General features: G+C 40.7%; 1 protein-coding gene across 5 annotated transcripts in view; it reads right to left on the reverse strand.

Annotated features, from left to right (window-relative positions):
- Window positions 1-21,998, reverse strand: part of SH3GL2 (SH3 domain containing GRB2 like 2, endophilin A1) — a 190,792-nt gene that overhangs the window by 139,465 nt on the left and 29,329 nt on the right. The window contains exon 2 of one of the 5 annotated variants that reach the window (XM_074330342.1): window positions 15,166-15,262. The exons of the other annotated variants lie outside the window; for them this stretch is intronic. Coding sequence (XP_074186443.1) covers window positions 15,166-15,174 — 9 coding nt within the window. The 5' untranslated portion in view covers window positions 15,175-15,262. The remainder of the gene's footprint in view (window positions 1-15,165; window positions 15,263-21,998) is intronic. 5 annotated transcript variants of the gene reach the window in all.

Consider the following 21,998-nt stretch of genomic DNA (forward strand, 5'->3'; position numbering starts at 1 on the left):
AGCTTCAAATGTACGCTGTTATTTTATCTGCTCTCACCTTAAGATTGTCAAATCAGAGTCAAAAAGTCTGAAGTCACAAACGTAAGCTGTACCTCAGGTGACACCCGCACTTACGCATACTTAACACACACAAATTAATACACACACACAAACCAACTAAAGTTACCTGGTCGTCTCCAGAACTAGAGATGTATTTGTAAGAGTGGCACTGTGTGTGAGAAATAGACTAATGGTCCTACTCTACTAGAGCCTTCCAGAAGGTTCTATTTGGGTTGGGAGTGTTAGGGAGGTGAGTGGACAGGGAGAAGAGTCACATACTTCTTGAACAGCCTTGTGCCAGCGACAATGCTAACTGCTTGATCTATTTGGCTCCCTTAAACTACAACCCATACCTTTGAATGATGTAATCATGTTCAGAAGAGGAAATTGAGACTCAGGAGAGCTTAAGTTGCCCATGGTCACAAAGTCTCATCTCTGACATTCAGTGACTTGTGTGCTGTACTGCAAAAACAATTCCTGGAAGGCAGGACACTGCTTTGAACCAGGAGAACTTAGAGCTCTTGAATCTCCTATGCACTCATTTTCACAACCAGCCTGTGCAATGTCTGGAAAAAAACAAGGAATGTGAGGTGTGAAGAGGTTAGAACACTGCAGAGAAGAGGCCAAAGCCACACCTTCCCAGAACTCCTGGTATCACTGAGTCCCTAGTGCAGCAAAAAGAAACAATTCTCCACAGTTCATGTGTGAAGAGCCATAGGACCACTCTGGATGTCAGGTGTCTTGTCAGCTAATGTCACCTGAAGCCGTTACCTCAGAAATTTTTTTACCTGTGTTTGATGATTCGTTTACACACTTATCACAGAAGGATGAGGGGCACGGTAGGATAATAAATTCCTTTACCGTCTCAGAATACCATCAGAGCACAGCCACAGCAATTTGTTTTCTTAACTGACAATAGACATTGCATTACATACAAATTTCATTCCCAGAATTAAAATCCCTGAGCTTTGGGTTTCTATTTTTCATGCCAATGAGGCTACGTTAAAAATCCCTTATAATTGTGATTACTTTAATTATTTCTAATTTTAAAAGTCAGATAACAGATGGGGTCTGCTTGCTAACACTTCACTTCTGCTAGTACTTTTCTTTCTCTAGCTGAGTCACTGTAGGCAGGAAGGCCCTACATTCTGGCCTTCACTTGAGACCAGCTCTCAGCGGGGCTGGGAAGGAAGATGCCAGCGCAGTGGCCGGGGACGGAGCACGTTCTGAAAGCTCCGCCATGATCCCCCCAAAGTGCAAGCTAGCTCTCTGCCTCACAGGAAGATGACCTGAAAGTGGCCCCTGAGCACTACCTATGCTTCGGGGTGACTTTTGGTGCCACAGGATGAAAAAGAGGGAGCAGAACTGGAGGACGGCTTGGTGGGTGCTGTGAAAATGACAGCTGGTGTTTTTGTTCCTTGAGTGCACTGAGAGAACACTGGTGTTGGGATCTGGCAGAATCTACTGGTAGCCCAAGTTCCTCTGTTCAACAGCTTGAACATGTTATTTAATGTTTAGTCCCTACCTTACAGAGCAGTCATGAGAACTGAATGAGGAGAGGTGCACACAACACACAATCCAGGGCCTGACACAAAGTCAAGGAGAAAGAAAGTCATCCTGGCTCAGAGCCATGCTCAGGGAACTGGAGGGCATCAGAGGAGAAAGGAAGACAAAACCTAAAATGGTGCAGTAAGAAGAGGCCATTTTCAAGGCCTACTCCCCCAGACTCTTCCACAATTAAAGGGCTCAGAAAGCTATGAGAGACACAGCAGGCAAAGCCAGTTCTCCACAGGAAGGTGGAAAAGACACACTGGAGACCGTGCGTTGGAGAAGGGCTGCTGTGAAGACCTGCTTTGGGATCTGCAGAAAGCTGTAGGAGCTTCTCCTCAGAGAAACATACGAGGTCTGACAATTACGTTCGCGAACTTGTTCCAACGACGTTGCTAACCTCTTTTGATATCAGAAGGATTTTTCATCATGAATTTGTACCAACCAGACAAATAGTTAGCCAAGTTTACTACTTGGAAGTGCTGAAAAGAGCGAGTGAAAAAGTTAGACGACTTGAACTTTTCGCCAACAATTCATGGCCCTTGTATCACAACAATGCACCAGCTCACATGGCACTGTCTGTGAGGGAGTTTTAGCCAGTAAATAAATAATTGTATTGGAGCACCCTCCCTACTCACCTGATCTGGCCCCCAATGACTTCTTTCTTTACCTGAAGACAAAGGAAATATTGAAAGGAAGACACTTTGATGACATTCAGGCCATCAAGGGTAATAAGAGGACAGCTCTGATGGCCATTCCAGAAAAGAGTTCCAAAATTGGTTTCAGGTGTGGACTAGGCGCTGATGTTGATGCATAGCTTCCCAAGGGAGTACTTCAAAGGTGACCATAGTGATATTCAGCAATGAGGAATGTAGCACTCTTTCTAGGATGAGCTTGCGAACATAATTGTCAGACCTTGTATTCACACACACGAGTAACATTATGCATTTCATTTCATTCCTGACTTAATGGCCTTCAATTTACTGGTGAAGGTTAGCTGGCATGTCTCTTGAAGTAACTGCACTAGACTGCCATTGTTTTACTTAAAAAAAACAACAACAAATAAAACAAAAATATCATCTCTGCCATCTGAAAATCCAAACACATGCAGCCTTTGACAAAATGACAAAAACAAAAGCGGAGCAGGAAATGTGAGAGATGAGCACACAGCCCAAGTACTGCCTTTCTGAAGCCACACTCAGGCCCAGTAAAGCCCCTAGTGGGGCAGCTGTGTGGTTCTCTAACCTCAGGCCCTCTCCCCAACTGCCCCTCACCAAGGTCCCCTTCCACATCACTTCTGGTGTTTCCAAACCTGGCCTCAGGCCAGAGGAAATCTGGAAATCCTCATATGGGGTCAGATCCTGACATATGGAGGCAATAGAAGGACCAGGTGCCAGGTAGAGGTCAGAACCCATCCCAGACCTGCACCTGCCAAGATATAGATACACAAACACAGGCTCCCACACGCTCCATCTGCTGTGTCCTCGGGCCAGAGCCTCCCTCTGTGAACCAGAACCAGAGAAACAAGAGGATAATGCTCCCACCCCCACAGAAGAGCCCATTCGCTCAGATAAGGACAGCTCAGGTGAAGAAGTCCAAAATAAAGACCAGAAGAAAAAGAGCAGCTTTTCTGCTCTGCTTCATCAATTACAAACAGTGAGACTGATTTGTACAGTTTTCCCTAATTGCCTTGGAATAACCCTGGGGTTTAAGGGCATACTTCCTGGGTCTGGTTTTCCATGAGGATACAGAGTGACCTCAGCTGCTCTTTCACACTGAAAAAGTACCGTGTTTCCCCGAAAATAAGACCAGGGCTTATACTGTATTTCCCTGAAAAATAAGACCAGTTCTTATATTAATTTTTGCTTCAAAAGACACATTAGGGCGTATTTTCAGGGGACGTCTTACTTTTTCATGTACAATAAATCTACATTTATTCAAATACAATTATGTCATCTTCTTCTGGAACATCGTCATAATGTACTAATGCATCCGTCTGGCTGACGATCTTAACTGGGTCTTATTTTCAGGGAAACACGGTATACCCTCAATATGCGAAGCTCCATATAGGAAGCTGACTAAGAAGGAAGACGTCTACCTCCCTTCGAGCCCCAGCAATTTCCATACCTAGGCCACTTCTAGAGGGCTCACTTACCGTCTTCAGTCTTTGAATTTCCAAGACCAAGGTGAACGAGTATGGAATTGAGAGACAGAAAAGCTGGGCTGAAGTCCCGGTTCTGCCACTTTTTAGCTGTTTCCCCCTTCAGAAAGTTACTCTCTTTGCCTGGTTTCATCACCTGTAAAATGGAATTAATCTCTCCCCAATCACCACCTAAGGCTACTGTCAAGATGATCCCATGAGGGGACAGGTAAGAGTTTTTAAATAGCTCCAAACAGTAAGGAAATGTCAGAAACCATCAGGGGAATTGTGGGACGATGAGGGTAGGTAGGTTGTATGAAAGAAACCATGTGTTCCCACAGCCCTGCAATTATGATTCTGCTCATGCCACACCACAGTACCCGGAGGAGCTCCCAGACCAGGATTCAGTCAACAACAGATGGGGGCCAGTGGCACCCACAGGCTGCTCCCACGGAGGGAGGCGGAAGAGCCTCCTCTCACCTGCTCCACTTGTTTTTTCACGCATGATGATCAATGTTAAAGGAGAGCGTGCAGAGCTTGGTGAGACAGCAGGAAAACTCAAAGTGCAGGCGTGGGAGAGTGAAAGGATAGAGTAACACGTTCATTAAAATGCCGGCCAGACCCCTCCCAAAAAGGTATAGCCAGAAGGAAAGGGACACCATCTGTCCGGCTAACTCTAGCCAAAGCTTACAAATAAATCAAATAGAACAATCTTCATCTCAGACATACTCTGAATATATATTCTTTACTGAACAACTGCAAATCAAAACTGCCCTTCTCCTACACCCCATAATTTCAACTTGATCCAAAATTCATCAACCAAGCAACTGGAAGTTTCCAAAGAATTGGCCCAACACTCAGACAGCTGAGAGGATCACTGAAAACGTGTACCTTCAAGGGCCGTACACTTTTTCCGCTGAAAAGAACCTGGGCTCCTCAAAGAAACGGCTGATTCCAGGGCCGGGACAGAGTATATACAAGATGATCCTGGAACATCTCCTTATGCCAGAAAGTAAAAAAAAGTTCTCAAAGAAATAAAAAATGATGGGGAAAACACCATGTGGACATAAGAGCCAGACTGAAGGGGCTCTCACTGACCAACGCTGGGAGAATTCGAGCACCAAAATAATTGATTTGGGTAGTGATTCATAAACCATTAGAAAACAGGAATTCATATGTACATACCAATAACTCATAGACAGAAAAATAGAAAGGAATGAAGGATCAGATTGGGAGAAAAAGAAAACAATTATACAGTGCAGACCTGGACAACACCTTGCCAGAGTGACTAGAGTTAACACCACCGGTGGGCATTATTTGCCTTCAGATGTGACATGCCGAGAAGGACACAACCTATAAGACATTCCAACTGAGATTGTAGAGCCAGCATCTAATCATGAGGAAACATCAAACAACCCCAAACTTAGGACAATTCTTTTTTTTTTTTTTTTTTTTAGGGAAAAGGGATATATATCTTAAACACTGTCAATGTCATAAAAGACAAAACATGGCTGTGGAAGTGTTTAAGAAAGATAGTGAATGAAACAAAAGGAAGTATCTGACCCTAGACCAAACCCTGTATTGAAGGGTAAAATATTATAAAAGATATCACTGAGTTCACTGACCAAAGTAGAATATAAATGTTAGATTTGATTTTAAAAAATAAACAAAAAACACATTATATGAATGTTAAATTTACTGAAGTTGATGATTATATAAGAGAATTTCCCAATTCTTAGGAAAGAAATATTTCGGTATTTAGAGGTAAAATATCATGAATTATATAATATATATACTTAAAGTGGTTCAGAAAAACACACTGTGTGTAGGGGGTGTGTGCATGTGTGCGTGTGTGTGTGTGTGTGTGTGTAATGATTCAGCAGCAAATAGGGTTAAATGTTAACAGCAGGTGGATCTGGGTAAAGGGTACACAGGTGTTCTTCTGTAAGTTTGAAATTATTTTCAAGTAAAAAATAAAACACAGAACACATGTTCTCTCATTCTCTGATTACATTCTTCTTGAAACACTGTAATGCCTTAGCTTCTAGAACATTAGTCTCTTTCAGATTTCCCACTTCTTTTCTAACTTCTCCTTCATGGGCAACTGTTAAACTCGCTCCCTAAAATTAGTGGGTCTCTTGTTCTCAGTTTACACACTAGCCTACACAAAGGTCTTTCATTCACATCCAAGGTTTGAACTACACATGGACACAATACCACCTAAACCCATATTTCCACCCACTCTACTTACTGGATTTCTCCACCTAGATTCTCACAAGTTCCTCAAACACAACTCAATCCTGCCAGGAACATAGCTTCTAGATCTGGGGAAGATTCCGACATAGCTTGGGACCTGATAAAGCAACACCACAAGACACCAACCTCTTATTCCTCACTCTTACTTACCACTAAGGGGACCCTCAGATGCAAAGGAAGGGAAAAAGAACAGACCGATGCTTTATTTCACACTTCCAAACACCATAAGCTAAAGGACAATGATTAACAAAAATCTCCAGAGAAAACAGAAGAACTGAGGAAGGAACAGGTATAATTTCACTCTGCAATACAACAGCCGGTGTAGTCCTCAGTCTCAGGAACCACAAGAGATGTCACAGTTCTAACGTCCCAAGCGCATACCCTGCCAAATGAAGGAACAGCACACTAGGCTGGAGACCCATTAATTTTCACCCACCATGGCTGCCTCTCCCCTTCCTTGTTTTGAAAATCAGGGCATCAAGGGCACTCAGTTTCTCAGGGAAGAAGATAGGCCAGATCTGTATCAGAAAACCACAGGTATTATTCAATCCCAGTTAATATTCTTTTACATTTTCAGTTGGTGTCACTTTTTTTTAATCTTTGTAGAGGGTTACAAAAAATAACTTGCGGAAATCTCTGATGGAATGCAGCGTCCCACAGGTAGAGGCTGAATCTGGAAACAGGAGATTTTTCACTCACAAGTGGCCTGGTACCCAATTCCAAACGTCCCTATTACTATGGGAACATTTTTAATCAAGGTACTTCTTTAGAAATCCTCTCCCTTTTAAGAATGCTACTGAAATTAGTACCCAGCCCTGGGAGATCTCTGATTAAGAACTGGACGCTATCCTCCCATTTGGACATTGCAGATGGCTTATTTGCATATTGCCATTCTCCTAGTTGATGACTGTTTGGGGGATATGGAAAGAGGCAGATGGGTGAACAAACTTTTTTTTTTTTTTTAATGTGTCACTCTGGCAAGTAACGAGGGCAATAAATAATCCCTAAATAATAAACTTTCATAACAACTCATAATGCAAATCCATTAAAAGGTCACCAGGGAAAGATCAATTTATGAACACACAAAATTTCAAAACAACAAATAGAGATAGCCTGAGTCTAGTTTTCCCAAAATTTACATTTGGGAATAATCCAAAAATAAATCCAATCCAATGGCTCTAGAAGCAGGAATTAGTAACGTTAAGAAAATTACACAAAATAGGGCCATTGGCTGTGGAAAATCAAGGTGAAAAAACTACAAAAATTAAAGGTTGGAGAGTAAAATTTTTACGGGGCTAAGTGAAAAACAAAGTAGAAAACTGAGACAATTACTGGCATAATTCTAGTCAAAAAGTCATCCTAATTTTGCCCCAAATAAGTAGATAATTTAAAGTAAAATTTGTTTTTGCCCTGAATTATTCACATAATGGCTTTAATTCTCCATTACTTATCACACCAAGAGAAGAAAAAATGCACATTGGAGAACAGGCATCTTCTAGTGAATTCCAGGGGGCTGTGCCATTATCAGCCAGATTTTGGCAAACTTAACCTTAAATAATTGGAAATATTATCCTGGCATCAATACTTTGAGAGTTAAAGAATAATGATCATCATCGCCACTTTCTTAGCCGATTAGATTTGTAAAAATTCTGGGCACTATTCTGTGAGAATCGGGTACAGAGCATAATGAAATAAAGACACCGTACACAAAGTCATCGTATGACTGGGATTATAGACTATGTTACAAACAGTAGGAAGTCAGTGATGGTGTCACAAAGATCCTCAGCACAACACGTAACCCACTGGTTGAGGAGAGGTAGGTCTAGCACATATTTGGTGGACATAAATTAGCACAAGAAAGTAATTTTGCAATATGTACTACAATCCAGTGATTTCAGTGCTGGTCTGCCTCCAAAGAAATAACCCTGAATGCTAAAGACTTCCACTGTAAAATTATCTAAAATAAAGAAGAAAAAAAGTCCTTTCACAGAGTATTGATTATGCAAATAATGGTGCAATCATACTATCAAGTTGTCTGTCGGTATTAAAATGAGTTTTTAAAAGGATCCAAATCACACAAATTTGTATGTTTGATACATGAAAACCATAGCAACCAACTGAAATTTTGTCAACATCTTTAAAAGCCATGAAACTTTCACATAAACTACACATTGTAAATATTTAAAGAAAATCATTTTCTGATAACTACCAGGGTAAATTTGGTGAGCTTCAAAGCTAATAACTTCCCACCATATGGGGGATAATGGCCTTCTGAGCATCTCCATCTTTCAATCTAACCCACAAAACTAAAGTCATCTCCACCTCCCCCAAAACTTGCTCCTCTTTCTCCCCTGGTCTTTCCCAACCAACTAATGGTACCACCATCTAGCAAGCTACTCAAGTCAGAAAACCCAGTCTTGTCCCTCTTCCTTCACATTCAATCACCAAGTCTGATGAATTTCCACTTGAAAAACCTTTCTGATCACTCCATTTCTCTTCAACCCCATTGCTGGACTGTCAGCTAAAGCCACGATATTTTTCATGCCCAGGTACTGCACCAACCCCTTAATGGCTGTCCTTCAAAGTAGCTGAGTCAGGCTCTGTCCAGTTTCAGATCCTGAGTCTGTCACTTAGTAGTTGTTTGTCTGTGATCACGTTACTTACCTTCTCTGTGCTTCAGTCTCATGAGTTACTTTGAGATAATAATAGTACCCACTTCACAGGGTTGCTGTGAGGGTTAAATGAGTTAATATATGTAAATAATTAGCACAATGCCTGACACCTAAGAAACACTACAAGCATTTGCAATTACTGTTATTATAAAGATGCTCACCGCCTCCCCAACACAAAGGGCAGTGTGGGGTGCACAGATGCTCCATAAATATTCATTAAATGACTATTTTAGGCATACACTGATCACATATCAATACTATTCTGACCAAAATATTCCCTAATGCTGGATAGCTTTATTTCTGCCAACTCTTCATAATAATTTGAAATAGAGCCACAATTATTTAACTTCATGAATCAACCTGAAAAGAAAATGGTTATCAAATTAAATTTTTGAAATTAAATGTTTTAAAAATCAGTTGTTCCAACTATTTAATTGGGGTGCTTTATCCCCACCCACCCCAGGAAATTTCTTTACTTTTATCTTTAGCTTCTGACAAATTAAAAAAGCATACTAAATGTCCAGCCATCTACCCATCTTCTCAGAAAACAAACTACTACGTCTCAGAATCTGAAATTGGTAAAAAAATATTTTAAGACTCAGCGCTGATGAGGATGAAATACTAGTGGCAGCTTATATGAAGAATCTGTAAAAAGTTATACACTCTAAGCAATTCTCTTTAAAGCTATTCCCTAAAGAAATAAGCAGAAATGTGGACAAATATTTATACATAAATGTGTTCATGCCAATGTTCTATTGTGAAACACTGAAAATAACCAAAGTACCAACAACAGAAGACTGTTTAAATAAATTATGGTTCACTCAACCATTATTTTCACTGTTTAAGCAGCCATTTAACAATCAGACTTTAAAAATATTTAACATAAATAGTTATGTTAAACCATAGAGAAGGGTGGGAAGAAGAGGGCTGGAAGGAAATACAACCAAATGCAAAGGGCAGTTTTCTCTAACTACTGAGATTATGGACGATGCCCTTCTTTGGGTCAGAGTTCAAAGCCCAGCTCTGCCATTTACTGGGTATGGGATCTTGGGTTAGTTACTATGCTAGTTTCCTCATTGTAAACAAGAGAATTCTGAAGCTTAGTTAATACATGTAATGTGTGGAGAACAGCCCCTGCACACAGTAAGTAAGCACTGTGCAGATGAACTTCTTCTCAATGATCTTGTGTCATTTTTGGAATTTAAAAAATCAATGTGCATTACTAACAGTTCCTAATTTCTTAAAAGAAACCAAATCTGGCAAAAATTTAGATTAACATGTAAGTCCACAATCCCTTATCAGAAACCTTTGGGGTTTAGAGTATCTTCAGATACAGAATTTTTCAGATTTTTAGAAAGAAGACACAGTGTGTTGAGCATTCTATATAAAACCGGAAGACAGGTCTGCAATCAAATACATTGATGATAAGTGAGTGCAGGTGAGGTTTTACTGCTAAATACATTATGAAGAAACTTCAAATTTTCAGAGCTTTTAAAATTGCAAAATGTGACTAAGGGGTCCTGAATCTGTATTATCAAATGCTAGCATCATGGCAATATCAGCAGTCCCAAATGGCATATGATGACTTAGGTCACTTCAGATGCTTGGACAAAGAAATAATGACAACTTCCTAAGTCCTCAACCCTGGTAGGTCCCACTAGAGCAGGTTTATCAATGGGTACTACTGACATTTTCAACTGGATTTTGAATTCTTTGTTGTGGGGTTTTGCCCTGTGCCTTGTAGTACGTTTCGCAGCCTCCCTGATGGTCAGTAGTACCTTCTCGGTCGTGAAAACCAAAAATGTCTCCAGACATTGCCAGATTTCCCCAGAAGAAAGTGGAGGAGGGGAGGCAAAATCACCTTTGGTTGAGAATCAGTGCATGAGCAAAAAAAAGTCTACCTTTTGCCATCACAGATTCCATGACAGAACTCCAAGCTGCAACTTGTCCTGCAACTTATTTTATGGTCTCACCACTCTACTTCACCACCTACTATACCCTACACCCCTGGCAAAATGAACTTGCTTTGTCCCCAAGTACATGATTCCATAACTCCAGGCTTTCGTTCACACAGGGCTGCACCCAGAATATCTGATCCCACCTGCCTTCACGTCCACCAACAGAAGATGGTCCTGACATACAGCTTTCCAAATAAGGCGTTCATTTTTCACATTAAGCCTAGGGACCAGAGTGGTGAGCAAGCTACAGGTATCCAGAAACATGACCCCAAAGGCAAGCAATCTGTCAGCTGGAAAAACCAAATGTTTAGCTAGTTTTCACTATCTGTAAAATTGGGGAGACAGGGAGCAATCACACAGGTCATCATTTCCCAAACTCGTTTTGCCCAGAAACTGTTTTGACAGATGTTAACAGGTATCTGGGAAGATGTGATGCTCAAATTAAGTACGTAAACTTACCTTTAACAGTTTGTTGTCTTTGTTGTTGGAACCAAGTGAATACTTTAACTCTTTAATATGCTAATTATTTTATGAAACTCCAAGAGAAAACAGAAAACACTGCATTTCCCAAGCTTATTTGGCCATTAAATCCTGTTTCCCTTTTCCAATAATGTCTACTTCCCTGATGCAGGTTCCAAGGGGCACCAGTCTGGGAAGCAATGACAGAGCCCTAACCTCAAGGGACAACCCTAAAACCACCTTTCAGCTATTGGTTTCTACTTCTTTCTAAACAAATCTACCTATGGGTACAATTTCATAAATGGCAGCATTATCCAAAAGAGCAAGTTGAACACATCTTAAATGTGCACCAATAGCACACTGGTTAGTAGGTTAAGGCATAATAACAATAGCAGAATATAGCCCGACATGAACCAATGAAATGCTCTCCTTGTACGGATACAGAGTAATCGACAAAGTACCTGAAGTGAAAACAACTAGACAGAAGATTATGTTTTGCAGGCCACCATTTACATAAGAAAGGAAGGGAAGGAAATGAGAAGAACATACACAAATTTGCCAATACATGCGTGGACTGTCTTTGCAGAGAAACACAGGCTAACAGTGGCACTGGTTGCCTCCAAGGAAGCGGACTAACCAGGGGGAGGAGAATAGAAAGAGTTATTGGTGTCTAACCTTCTGTACTATGCTGACTGTATTACAGATTTAGAAAGAAAATTAACGTTAAAAGTAGCTATGTAAACTACTTTTCTAGTCTCTAGAATAGAAATTAAAATTAAGATGCACTAATATGCTAAAACTGCAGGATGCATTGGGAAAGAGGCAGAATAAGGAACTTACCAAATCAGCGATATGATTTGGAAGGCTGATACCTTCGCATTTTTAAAATAATAAATAAAGAAGGAAATACTTTTTGATAAAGCAGTAACATTTTATTCCCCTTCATGATTTCATATAGATTCATGATCCACCTATTCACTTTGCTCTGTCATTTGTAGCCTCCTACAATTCCCAAGCCCTCGACCTCCTCCCTCACCCATCACTTCACAAAAATAAAAATACCGCCTCCACAAAAATTACAATAGCTTCTTTGATTAGTTTAGTGCATATAGAATTCATTTGGACAGATTACTCCTTGTTGTTTCCAATTTTTAAAAAGCAAGCATCACTACAACCAATTAGCTACATACAGTTGAAGTTGTCCCCGAATGTTTTCCCCCAATGGAACAAAATGCAGCTGCCACCATCCTGAAAAATGTGTCACTGATTCACTGTGTATATCATATAAAGACATCATGCCTCTTTGCTAGCACTGCATTTCTTTAAACAAAAACAAAACATAAAGCTTCCTAATTTATCTTTTCCCAGGAACCTGAGTGCTTCATCCACTGTGTGATACATGTTTACACAAAATAGCTTAGAAATAAATTTTCCTCAAAACATTAAGGCTCGTGTAAGATAAATAAAATGATGGGTAAATATCTCTCCACTACCGAACAAAGACCTCATTAATTAGGGAGACCTGGAGAAAGCAGAATGCTGACTGCCTCAGAATTTTTGATTCCCATAAACACCTTTCTGGGTCCTACCACTGAGAGCTATACAACCTGCTCTGCAATGAAGAAAGTGAAAGGTGCAAAGCTATTTTTTAAACTACTAGAGCAAACTACCAACTGATTCAAATTATTACACTGCCACTTGACTGAGTTCTACAAGGTCGGTGTTAAATTTTTTCTAAAGAAAAAAATAAAACGAATTATTTTCTAGTTTTTTTCACAATGAGTATATTTTAATAGAGAGAAATAAAAAGCAAGGTGTTATAAAGGGAACATTCAAAGATGGAAATATTATACATTTTTTAAAAGGCCAATTTATTCATAGAAAACATAGGTGGTCAAGTATATGGCTTTATTTGAGAATGGCTAAAAGATCCAGAAAACACTTCTGGAAAAACTGACTTTAGGCAGATCCATAGCCTCACCTGTCAGTGTTCACCAGAAGGCCAACCTTTGAGTCACCAAGTTGTGCAAGAAACACTCAGCAATTTGTTGCTATCACCTGTGAGCACACAGCACACAACCAGTGTCCAGAATAGTTGGGAAGGGTGGCAAGGACAGGGGACCCTCGGAGCAGGGAGGACATTCTTAGATGGACCGAGATGGGGTGCTTGCCCCAATGAAGAGGTTTCATTGGCAGCTGCGGACGTCTGTGGGTCCCTGGAGGCCAGGGAAGCTTGACCCTGTACCTGGAAACGCTGCTGTACAGCTAACTGGGTGTGGGGCAATTGGAATCTTACCCTTTCTGGGCCTCAGTTTCTCCATTTATAAAACAGTAGCGGTAATAACGATAGTAACAGCAATACACAGCTCTCAAGGTTGTTACATGTACATAGTGCTTACATACACTCCCTGACATGTAAGAGGTTCTGAACGAATGTTAGTTGCCTGCTCTTTTTCCCCAGAGCTTGACCTATTACAAAAAATAGCTATCGTGTCCCAATTCCAGGGCCACCAAAGATACTGACACAAATCTTAATAGGCCAGCCCATCCTGCTCCCTGAAACCCAGCCAAGTCAATTTCCTTGATGTAAGGGTTCAATCCAATCTTTCCTATTTCCTCCAACAGAGGGATCTGGCTAACTCAGTCATGTTAATTTCCATGTCAAACAGAGGCAAAGATTTTTATCTTTTTTTCCTCTTTTCAGAAACCGCATGTTTTTAGCATTAGAAACAGAAATGCACATACGCACAACAGCAACTTTGATGGGACATTGAGGAAGGACAGAATGCTTGTGATTTGCTGAGAATGCTCATCACCATCTAGCACCTAGAAAAATAGCAGTCAGGTTAAAGAAAAAACATTACATCCCAAGAGATCTGTTAAGAAAGCATGTCCCCAAAAGTTGAAAAAAAAAAAAAAAGATATAAATGGCTTTTTGCCCACTGCCTTCTCAAACAGAGCCAAATAATGGAGTCTACCCATCAAAGAGGGAGAGGGAGAGGGAGACGAGAGTATAAAGGAGTACAAAACACTTCAGAAAGTGACCACACAAGATCTTTTGCATTGTTGTCAGTCATTTGAGTTACCAGGCAGCCAGCCAAGGGAGGCACGGGTAATTTAGTGGCATTGTGATGAACTTGGGGAGGAGAGAAGAGGGAAAGGGAAAGCTTTTCACATTGTGAAAGCCAAAATAAGAATTTCTAAATGACTGTGTAATAAATACCCAAAGAACTGGGAAATGCTAACCTGAGTCCTGTGCAGGTATAAAAACATCTTCCTGGCCTTCTTTCCCCGGTCATTACCTGCATTATGAAATGATCACTGGAAAGCCCAAGAACCAAACAAAGATTTTCCCCAATCAGTAAGGTATTCTGCATGACAAATTTCTTGAAAGGTCTTTAAATATCTAGAGGAACACAAACTTGTCCTTTCGTTGACAAAAATTTCAGAGCTTAGCACAGACAACAAAGGAAAGAATGCTGTCTTCCTCTGGGGAGATTAAAATGGCCAAACATGCAGAACTGCAGGGAACAGACTGCTTGGGGGAGGGACAATCATGTGGTTTCTTGCCAAAAATAGAGCCATTGTTGTTATTTATCAGAACACAATATTTTGTCATTTTAATTTTCACCAACATCCACTGGATATTTTGTAAAGATAGGCATAGTTTTCAGCAGAGCGTGGATGGTATACCACAGCTTTCATGGAAACAGTGGTTGAAAATTAAGGAATCCAAACTTCATTTGAAAAGAAAATGGAAAATACCAATATTTTATTTCTTCCACTGAAAGCATGTACGATGCCCCTAATATTCCATTGTCCCACAGTTCTCAGATTCTAGAGCTTGTAGTGTCAGGAAAGCAACAGTTTCACTAGGAAATTACTCTTGTTGACTCTTAATGTACAACAAGATTGTCTCAGTCTCAAGGCTAAGAAAAAAAGGCAGCATAGCGTCTCCTTACTCCTGCTCAAAATAAAGTACAATGACAGCAAAAGAAAGAAATGAAGTGCTAATAAATGCCACAGCACGGATGGAGCTTGAAATCATTAAGCAGAGTGAGAAAATTCGTACACAAAGGACCACATATTGTACCTCTTTCATATGGGAGATGGACAAAATTGGCAAATCACATCCATAAAGGCAGAAGTACGCAGGTGATTGTGAGGGCCTTCCAGGAAGGGGGTGGGCACTGCAAGGAAAAGGCCAGTGTGTGCTAACAGGTATGGTGTTTCTCTTGGGGATGATGAAAATGTTTAAAATTGATGTGCTGCTGGATGCACAAGTCTGTGAATACACTAAAAGACATTTAATTGTACACTTTAAACAAGTGAGTTACATGGTCTATGAATTATGTCTCATTAAATCTATTATTTCCAAAAAGTAAAATGAGACACACTCACATTTACAAACAGGCACAAAACGAAATGTGTCCTTTCAGTCTCTCACACACACATACCCCTCTCCTTATTTTCAACTGTACGATCTCTTGTCCTCTAAATTCTAGAGCTATGTTTCACAAATTTAAGGGACATGAGAATCACCTGAAGACCTTGTTAAAGAGTAGGTGATAATTCCTTGGTCTGGGGTGCCGCCTGCGATGCTGCATTTTTTAACAAGCTCCCACGTGTGCACAGTCAGGAGGGTTGTGTCCTTATCACACACTATAGATGTTGTACCACATACACGGACTCAGCCCCTTCTAAAGCACTCAGCACTGACCAGAGCTACAGCCACGAGTCCGGCCACAAGCCACACCCAGATGTATCAAAGGAAGGGCCTTTCCTCCCTGTCACTCCCATGCCCAGTCTCCAGGGCCAGGAAAAGAGGTACTGTAACCACTGAACACTTGGACTTCCGACACCAGGGGCTTGCCCTCTGCACACCCTCAGCTGTCGCGAGACCTTCCACCACGCATGGCCTCAGCCGAGCTCATTTCCTCGTATTGGAGCCAATACCACTAGCTGCCGACTTCACAGAGTCATGTCCAGGAAAATAAGAAAATGCATGCAAATAGAGTCTTAAGAACAAATACTTTATGGTGGGCAGAAAGTGTTGAGATAGGCAAGTTGTTATTTCAATTTCCCTGGTGGATGCAAAAGACAAATTGGGCAACTCTGGGGCCCGGGAGGTCCTGCCGCCTCCTTCTGTGGGCACTGAAGGCCAAGGCCAGGCTGCCCCCCTCTTCACCCCTCCTAACAGGTCTTAGTGAAGGCAAAGCCAGTTCCAGAGAAGGAAGACTTCCGCGACCAAAGTTAACCAGACATGTTCTGAGAGGCGGTGAAAGCTTTAGTCCATGCCTTAAGGATCCACCAGTTTCCTGTGAGAACGTCAGTGTGTGATCATGAACTTAATAATGGCGGACTCGGTTATCAGTCATGGAGTCTCAGACACAATGTCGCATATTCAGTTCATGCACATCTCAAGCACAGGACTGCAACCACATGAACATTCAAGGTCGCTGATTACACTGTAGCCAGAAGGAACTGAAGCCAATGAAGTTCTAAATGAGCTTTCCTTTCTATTACATTGTTGTGCCCTGAGGATAAGTGAAGACTTATTTCGCTGTAGAATATATTTTAGGTTTCATGAACAATTTCAACCTCAAGCAAACATGCAAAAAAGAAACCAAAATGTACTATACTGTCTATCATGGACCTATATTTATCCCATAAAATTAGTATCAGAAGTTACTTTCATAATTATGAAACTATTCAAGAAATACAGAACTTATGATGTATTTCTCTAGAAACAGCTTCAAAACATTTAGAACACTTGTAAAAAACTATTCATCCAGTTAGTTATTACAAGACAGTCTTAAAATCAGATGCAATTACTCTATCTGTGTATTTCCTTATAGCAAAATAACTGTTAAACTTTATGAAATAAAAGACTGACAAAGCATATCTTCCTATTTGCAAGGTTATATTTGTTATATAATGTCTACACTATGAACACCAAAAACTAAATTAAAAAGTTATTTACATATTTCATGAAATAAAATTGTCATAATGATTAAGTAGAGATTTAGAGAAACAGGGAAAAAACAGTTAATTGCCAATTAAGAAAAAAGAATCTTTGCTGGAAAAAAAATGAGAGCCTTATATAATAACCTGGTGCGAGTCACATCTTCTCAGACAGTAAATGTTTAACTGCATTAACTTTAGTGTAAGGAGCCCACAACCTAGAGAGAGAACTAATGATAATATATTCACTTAAAAATGTGTTCCGATAATGTGTTCCTAAAAGAAGGCGTTTTGAAGAGGCACTACCCTATTTTAATTACAATTCTGCATGCGAGTCAGCAAACTGTAGAAGACAATTTACTTTAGAAAATTTTATAATGCCTTTGCTTGAAAAATTTGTGTGAAACTTGTACTCCTACTCCCCAATCCTCAAAAAAGAAAAAAATAAATAAACTAGACATTATTCAACCACCACAACGTTTACACCCTGGTTTTTTTAAATATGTTTTAACAGTTCAAGGATTTCCCCAACATTCTCAGCTCCCCTTGTGTGCATTCACCCTTGCCACAGTCATTGTCGTCATTCCAAATGTAGTGACCATTGAAACCAATCCAAGGCGGGTGGTAGATGAGGGTCAGGGGGATCAAATATATGGTGATGGAAGGAGAACTGACTCTGGGTGGTGAACACACAGGGGATTTATAGATGATGTAATACAGAATTGTACACCTGAAATCTATGTAACTTACTAACAATTGTCACCCCAATAAACTTTAATTTAAAAAAAGAAATCCAACAGTCAAACCTCAGCTTTTATGTGTCTCTCATCCTAAATTATAAACTCCGTGAGAATAGGAAGAGGTCTCCAACTCCCATCTTTAATTTCCCTGATGCCGTCACAGGAGACTGTCAGCCAAAACGTACTGTAAATAGAATCAGAGCCCTGTACTTACACACTTTCTGATCTTCAGAAAGCTCCTTCCTTATCACGTTCACAAATCAAGTGATAAATTAAAACATGAAAAGAAAGGAAACTACTATGTGCTGCATGCCAGACCCTGATGTGCACTTTGGTATTTAATCCTTTCAACACCCTGAGGAAACTGAAGTTTGAGAAGGTGGAACCTGCCCACAGCTAGAAAAGGTGGGGCCTCAAATCAAATCCAGACCCGTAGAGTTAAAATTGCATACAGATAACACACTGAGCAACTGAGGAAAAATTTGATTTACTGATACCACGAGCTCCACCCCAATTTAGCAAATAAATACTTGAGCAGTACACTTGCAACGCATAGTACCTTTGTTACTCACCAGGAGTTCTCAGGCAGCAAAATGACAATTTGAGAAGCACAGGTGAGCGGCATCCTACTGTGGCTTCCCTGAGTCTGCCACCCACCAATGACAGCCCAGGGAGCTCAGCTAGCGCTCTGTAATGTGCTCTGTAACTTTCTTTTAGGGAACAAAGTGTTTTCCCCATATTCTCAAACTGCGCTCAAGCACATGTTCAGGGTTGCACATTAGAGACTCACAAATTTGACACGGTCCACAGATCTATTTTTATGACCCGTAGATGTTTTTTAAACCTTTAATAGTTGCCCTTTAAAGATTAGCCAAACTGCTCTCACCATACCATGGCTACAGTGGCGGTCTTTCCAGCTCCCCACCTGGGAACACTCTGCCCCTCCTGGCAGGCTTTACTCCTCTACCTGCCTGGCTTCTGTAGGCATTTGATTTGTAAACCTGGACTTATCAGAGTTTTCTAGGTAGTGACTGGGACCCAAAAAGTGCTCAACGGGCCTGCTTAAACACAAAGTCGAGCATCTTTGCTCCTTCTTTTCAGTCCCAACCCTCCTTCAGAAAATCCCAGAAAAATGTCCCCTAACTACTTACTTGGTGCTTGGGCTGTACGGCCTTGAATATCTGGGCTCAAACTTGAATTCTCTTTCTTATAAATCGTAATCTTGAGCAAGCCATTACATCTCTGCACTGCCACTGCCACATCCACAGTACCACAGTACACATGCCATTAATACCTACTTCACTGGGTTACGAGAATCGTGGTTCATTAATAATGTCAGTTACTAGCACTGACCCTGCTGGACTGAAGCCCGCTGAGGGGAAGACCAAGCCTCCATCAGCCCTGCACCACCCACAGCCACAACAGTGATGCAGAAGTAGCAGACGCTGAGGGCCAGTGTACCATTACTGATAGGATATTGAAATAACAGATTGCTTTTATGTATCAGTGGGTCTCTTGGACATCCATCCGCTAAAACAGAGCTGCTTTACTAAAAATATGTTATTTTTTAAATTATTATGACTTAAGAGCAATGTAACCACCTCCATGGAATTTTCAATGTCTTATATTCATTGGAAGAAAAAGGGGTTTGGTTAAATTATGTTTCCACTCACATGTTGCTGAAAATAATTCCTGTTTTTCCCCCACCTAATTACAACCTGAAATCCAGCTGCCAACTCCTGTGCTTTGAGCCTTGAATAATTTTATTTCCCTTCTTGAAATGTCTATGTAAGGAGAGACAGCGAAGAATCATGAAAGCATGTCCAACTCTTTGAAAGTTCAGTGCTCTGTTTCTAACAATACTTTACCGAGGAACTGTCAAAGCAGCTTAAAATATCGCTGTGCTTCATCCAACAACAAATTGTCACTTCACTTGAGAAAGCATGAGTCAAAATGAAAGTACTAGTTGCTTCCAACCTATCTGAGAGAGAACCAAACCTGTTCATCAAAGCTTCCTTTAACAGATTTCTACAATAAAGTTTGACCATAGAGAGAGTTGTGTACAAATTCCAAGTTCAAACAAGATTTATTTCTAAATATATAACTTCCTCACTTGTTTATATACAAGTGCTAGTCAGCCCCCAAACACAAGGATTCCACTTTAATTTCAACAGATGAAAAAAGGAAAAGAAGAATCTTGAATTACTCCAGGGTAATAAATATTTCATATCATTATACATCCAGCCCTGAGCACAAGTATTGGAGACATAAAAGTATTCCATAAATCATAAAATGAACTGTATTTAATCCATAAGTTTGAATGATCAGCTTGTGATGATACCAAGTTTCATGTCATTATTTTCATGTAATTTCAACACAGGCGATTCTGCTATGGACTGAAACAAACACAAACACAACAGACTCGCTCTTGGGGCCTGCTGGAAGTTTTATCCATTCAAATTTTGAAGAAACAAGTCAAAAATAGAATTGTGTATCCTATAACATAATGTAAATATGGACAGACTATGAATAGTGGGCCTGTAAAAAACACTTTGGACAAAAGCCTTAATATAATTTAACTGACTTATGCAGCTAAACGTACTATCATTTTAAAGAGCCATAGTGAAGAAGTCCTTTTTCCCTGGACACACAAACTCTCTTCCTCTACACCAGCCCCTGCAAGACGAGAAGAAAGGGCAGCGGCTGGTGAGCACGCTCCTCTGAAGCTCTGTGTTTGCGGACGTGCTTCCATCTTTCACACGAATTCATGGGACATCACAGTGAGGCCTTGTTTCCAACTGCTTAGACTCCATCTAAACTGCCATCTCACTGCCAGGAAAGAGTTGCCTAGACAAGAAGTGGAGCTAGTCAAGACACATCCTGAATTTCACAATTTCATCTCTCTGTTATGGTAGTTATCAGCATCACAGGACAGACAACTCCTAATGCTAAACTCCTCCTTTACTAACCTAACAGAGAAAAAGGGAAATGTCAAACAAAAAATGTCGGGCAGCTCAGACTTTGGGAGAATATCAAGCTTCCACTTCACAGAGAGCATCAATTAAACCTGACATAACTTTTAAAATTGATTTTAGCTTTTATTTTTTCCCCTGTACCATATCTTTTAAGATGGCTGACAAGAAGAAACCCAGCTGGTCCAGCCATGGGCCGTTAGAGCAAGCTGACCAGCATAGTTCACATCAATTAGAAGAAAAGGACATGGCGTTCGAGCAATGGAGAGGCTAATGGTTCTCAACCTGGGTTGCATGTTGGTATCATTTGGGAAGCTTCTGGCTTAACTGGTCTGAGCACTTGTTTTAAAGCTCACCCAAGTGATGCTGACCCAGCAGTGAGGGGTGAGAATTATTGGATTAGACTACTTGAAAAAAGAATAAGCCATTACTGACAGTGGTCATGTGGTCCAGTGTAGAAACTTTACAGCAGACAATGAGTCAGTAATGGGAGGACGTTTATCATGTGGGGTCAGAAACAAAAATACTTGTGAGATAACACTAACACCTTTGTCCCTGCCTCACGCTAAGCCAAGCTCCACCTGCAGGCTGGCCAACTTCTGGGAACATAGAGGAGTCAGTGTCCCCTTCCTCAAGAGGTCGTGGACAGCGGGCTCAAGAGAACATGCCTTCACCGTCAGCCCAAAATCAGAGTTTAGCATGTCTGCTCTCAGCACTGCTCTTGAAGACTAGCACTTTGTAGATGTGAGGCCTCCTGTCTGCAGTGATGTGATGTCCCCTTAACCATTAAAACTGACCGAGCTTGTTATCATTAATCACATGCTCGGTCAGGTACTAACTTCCTTCACAACCACCACACCAAAGCAAGAAATTCACCCACCCTATCTCACACACTGGTTAACAAGGAGAGACTAAGCAACCTGGCTAAGGACAGAGAGCTAACAAGTGATTGCCACTGAGCCTCAATTCCCAGCTTCTGCAGCAGAAGCTAGTACAGCAACAATGATGGTAATAAATAGCTAACATTCATCTGTAGTGCGTGCGAAAACACCATGTTAAGTGCCTAACATGGATTGGCTCAATTAATCCCCATAACAACCTAATGAGATACTGATATGACTCCCATTTTAAAGATCTGAAAAGCATTTAGAGAATTTAATCATCTGTGTGGATTTGGGCAAGTAGTAGAGCTAGAGTGAAGTCCAGGCACTATTATTCCACAGCCTGCTTCTCAATATTCTCAGTATGTA

This window comes from Rhinolophus sinicus, linkage group LG04 (assembly GCF_036562045.2).
Source record: "Rhinolophus sinicus isolate RSC01 linkage group LG04, ASM3656204v1, whole genome shotgun sequence".
Classification (NCBI taxonomy): Eukaryota; Metazoa; Chordata; class Mammalia; order Chiroptera; family Rhinolophidae; genus Rhinolophus; species Rhinolophus sinicus.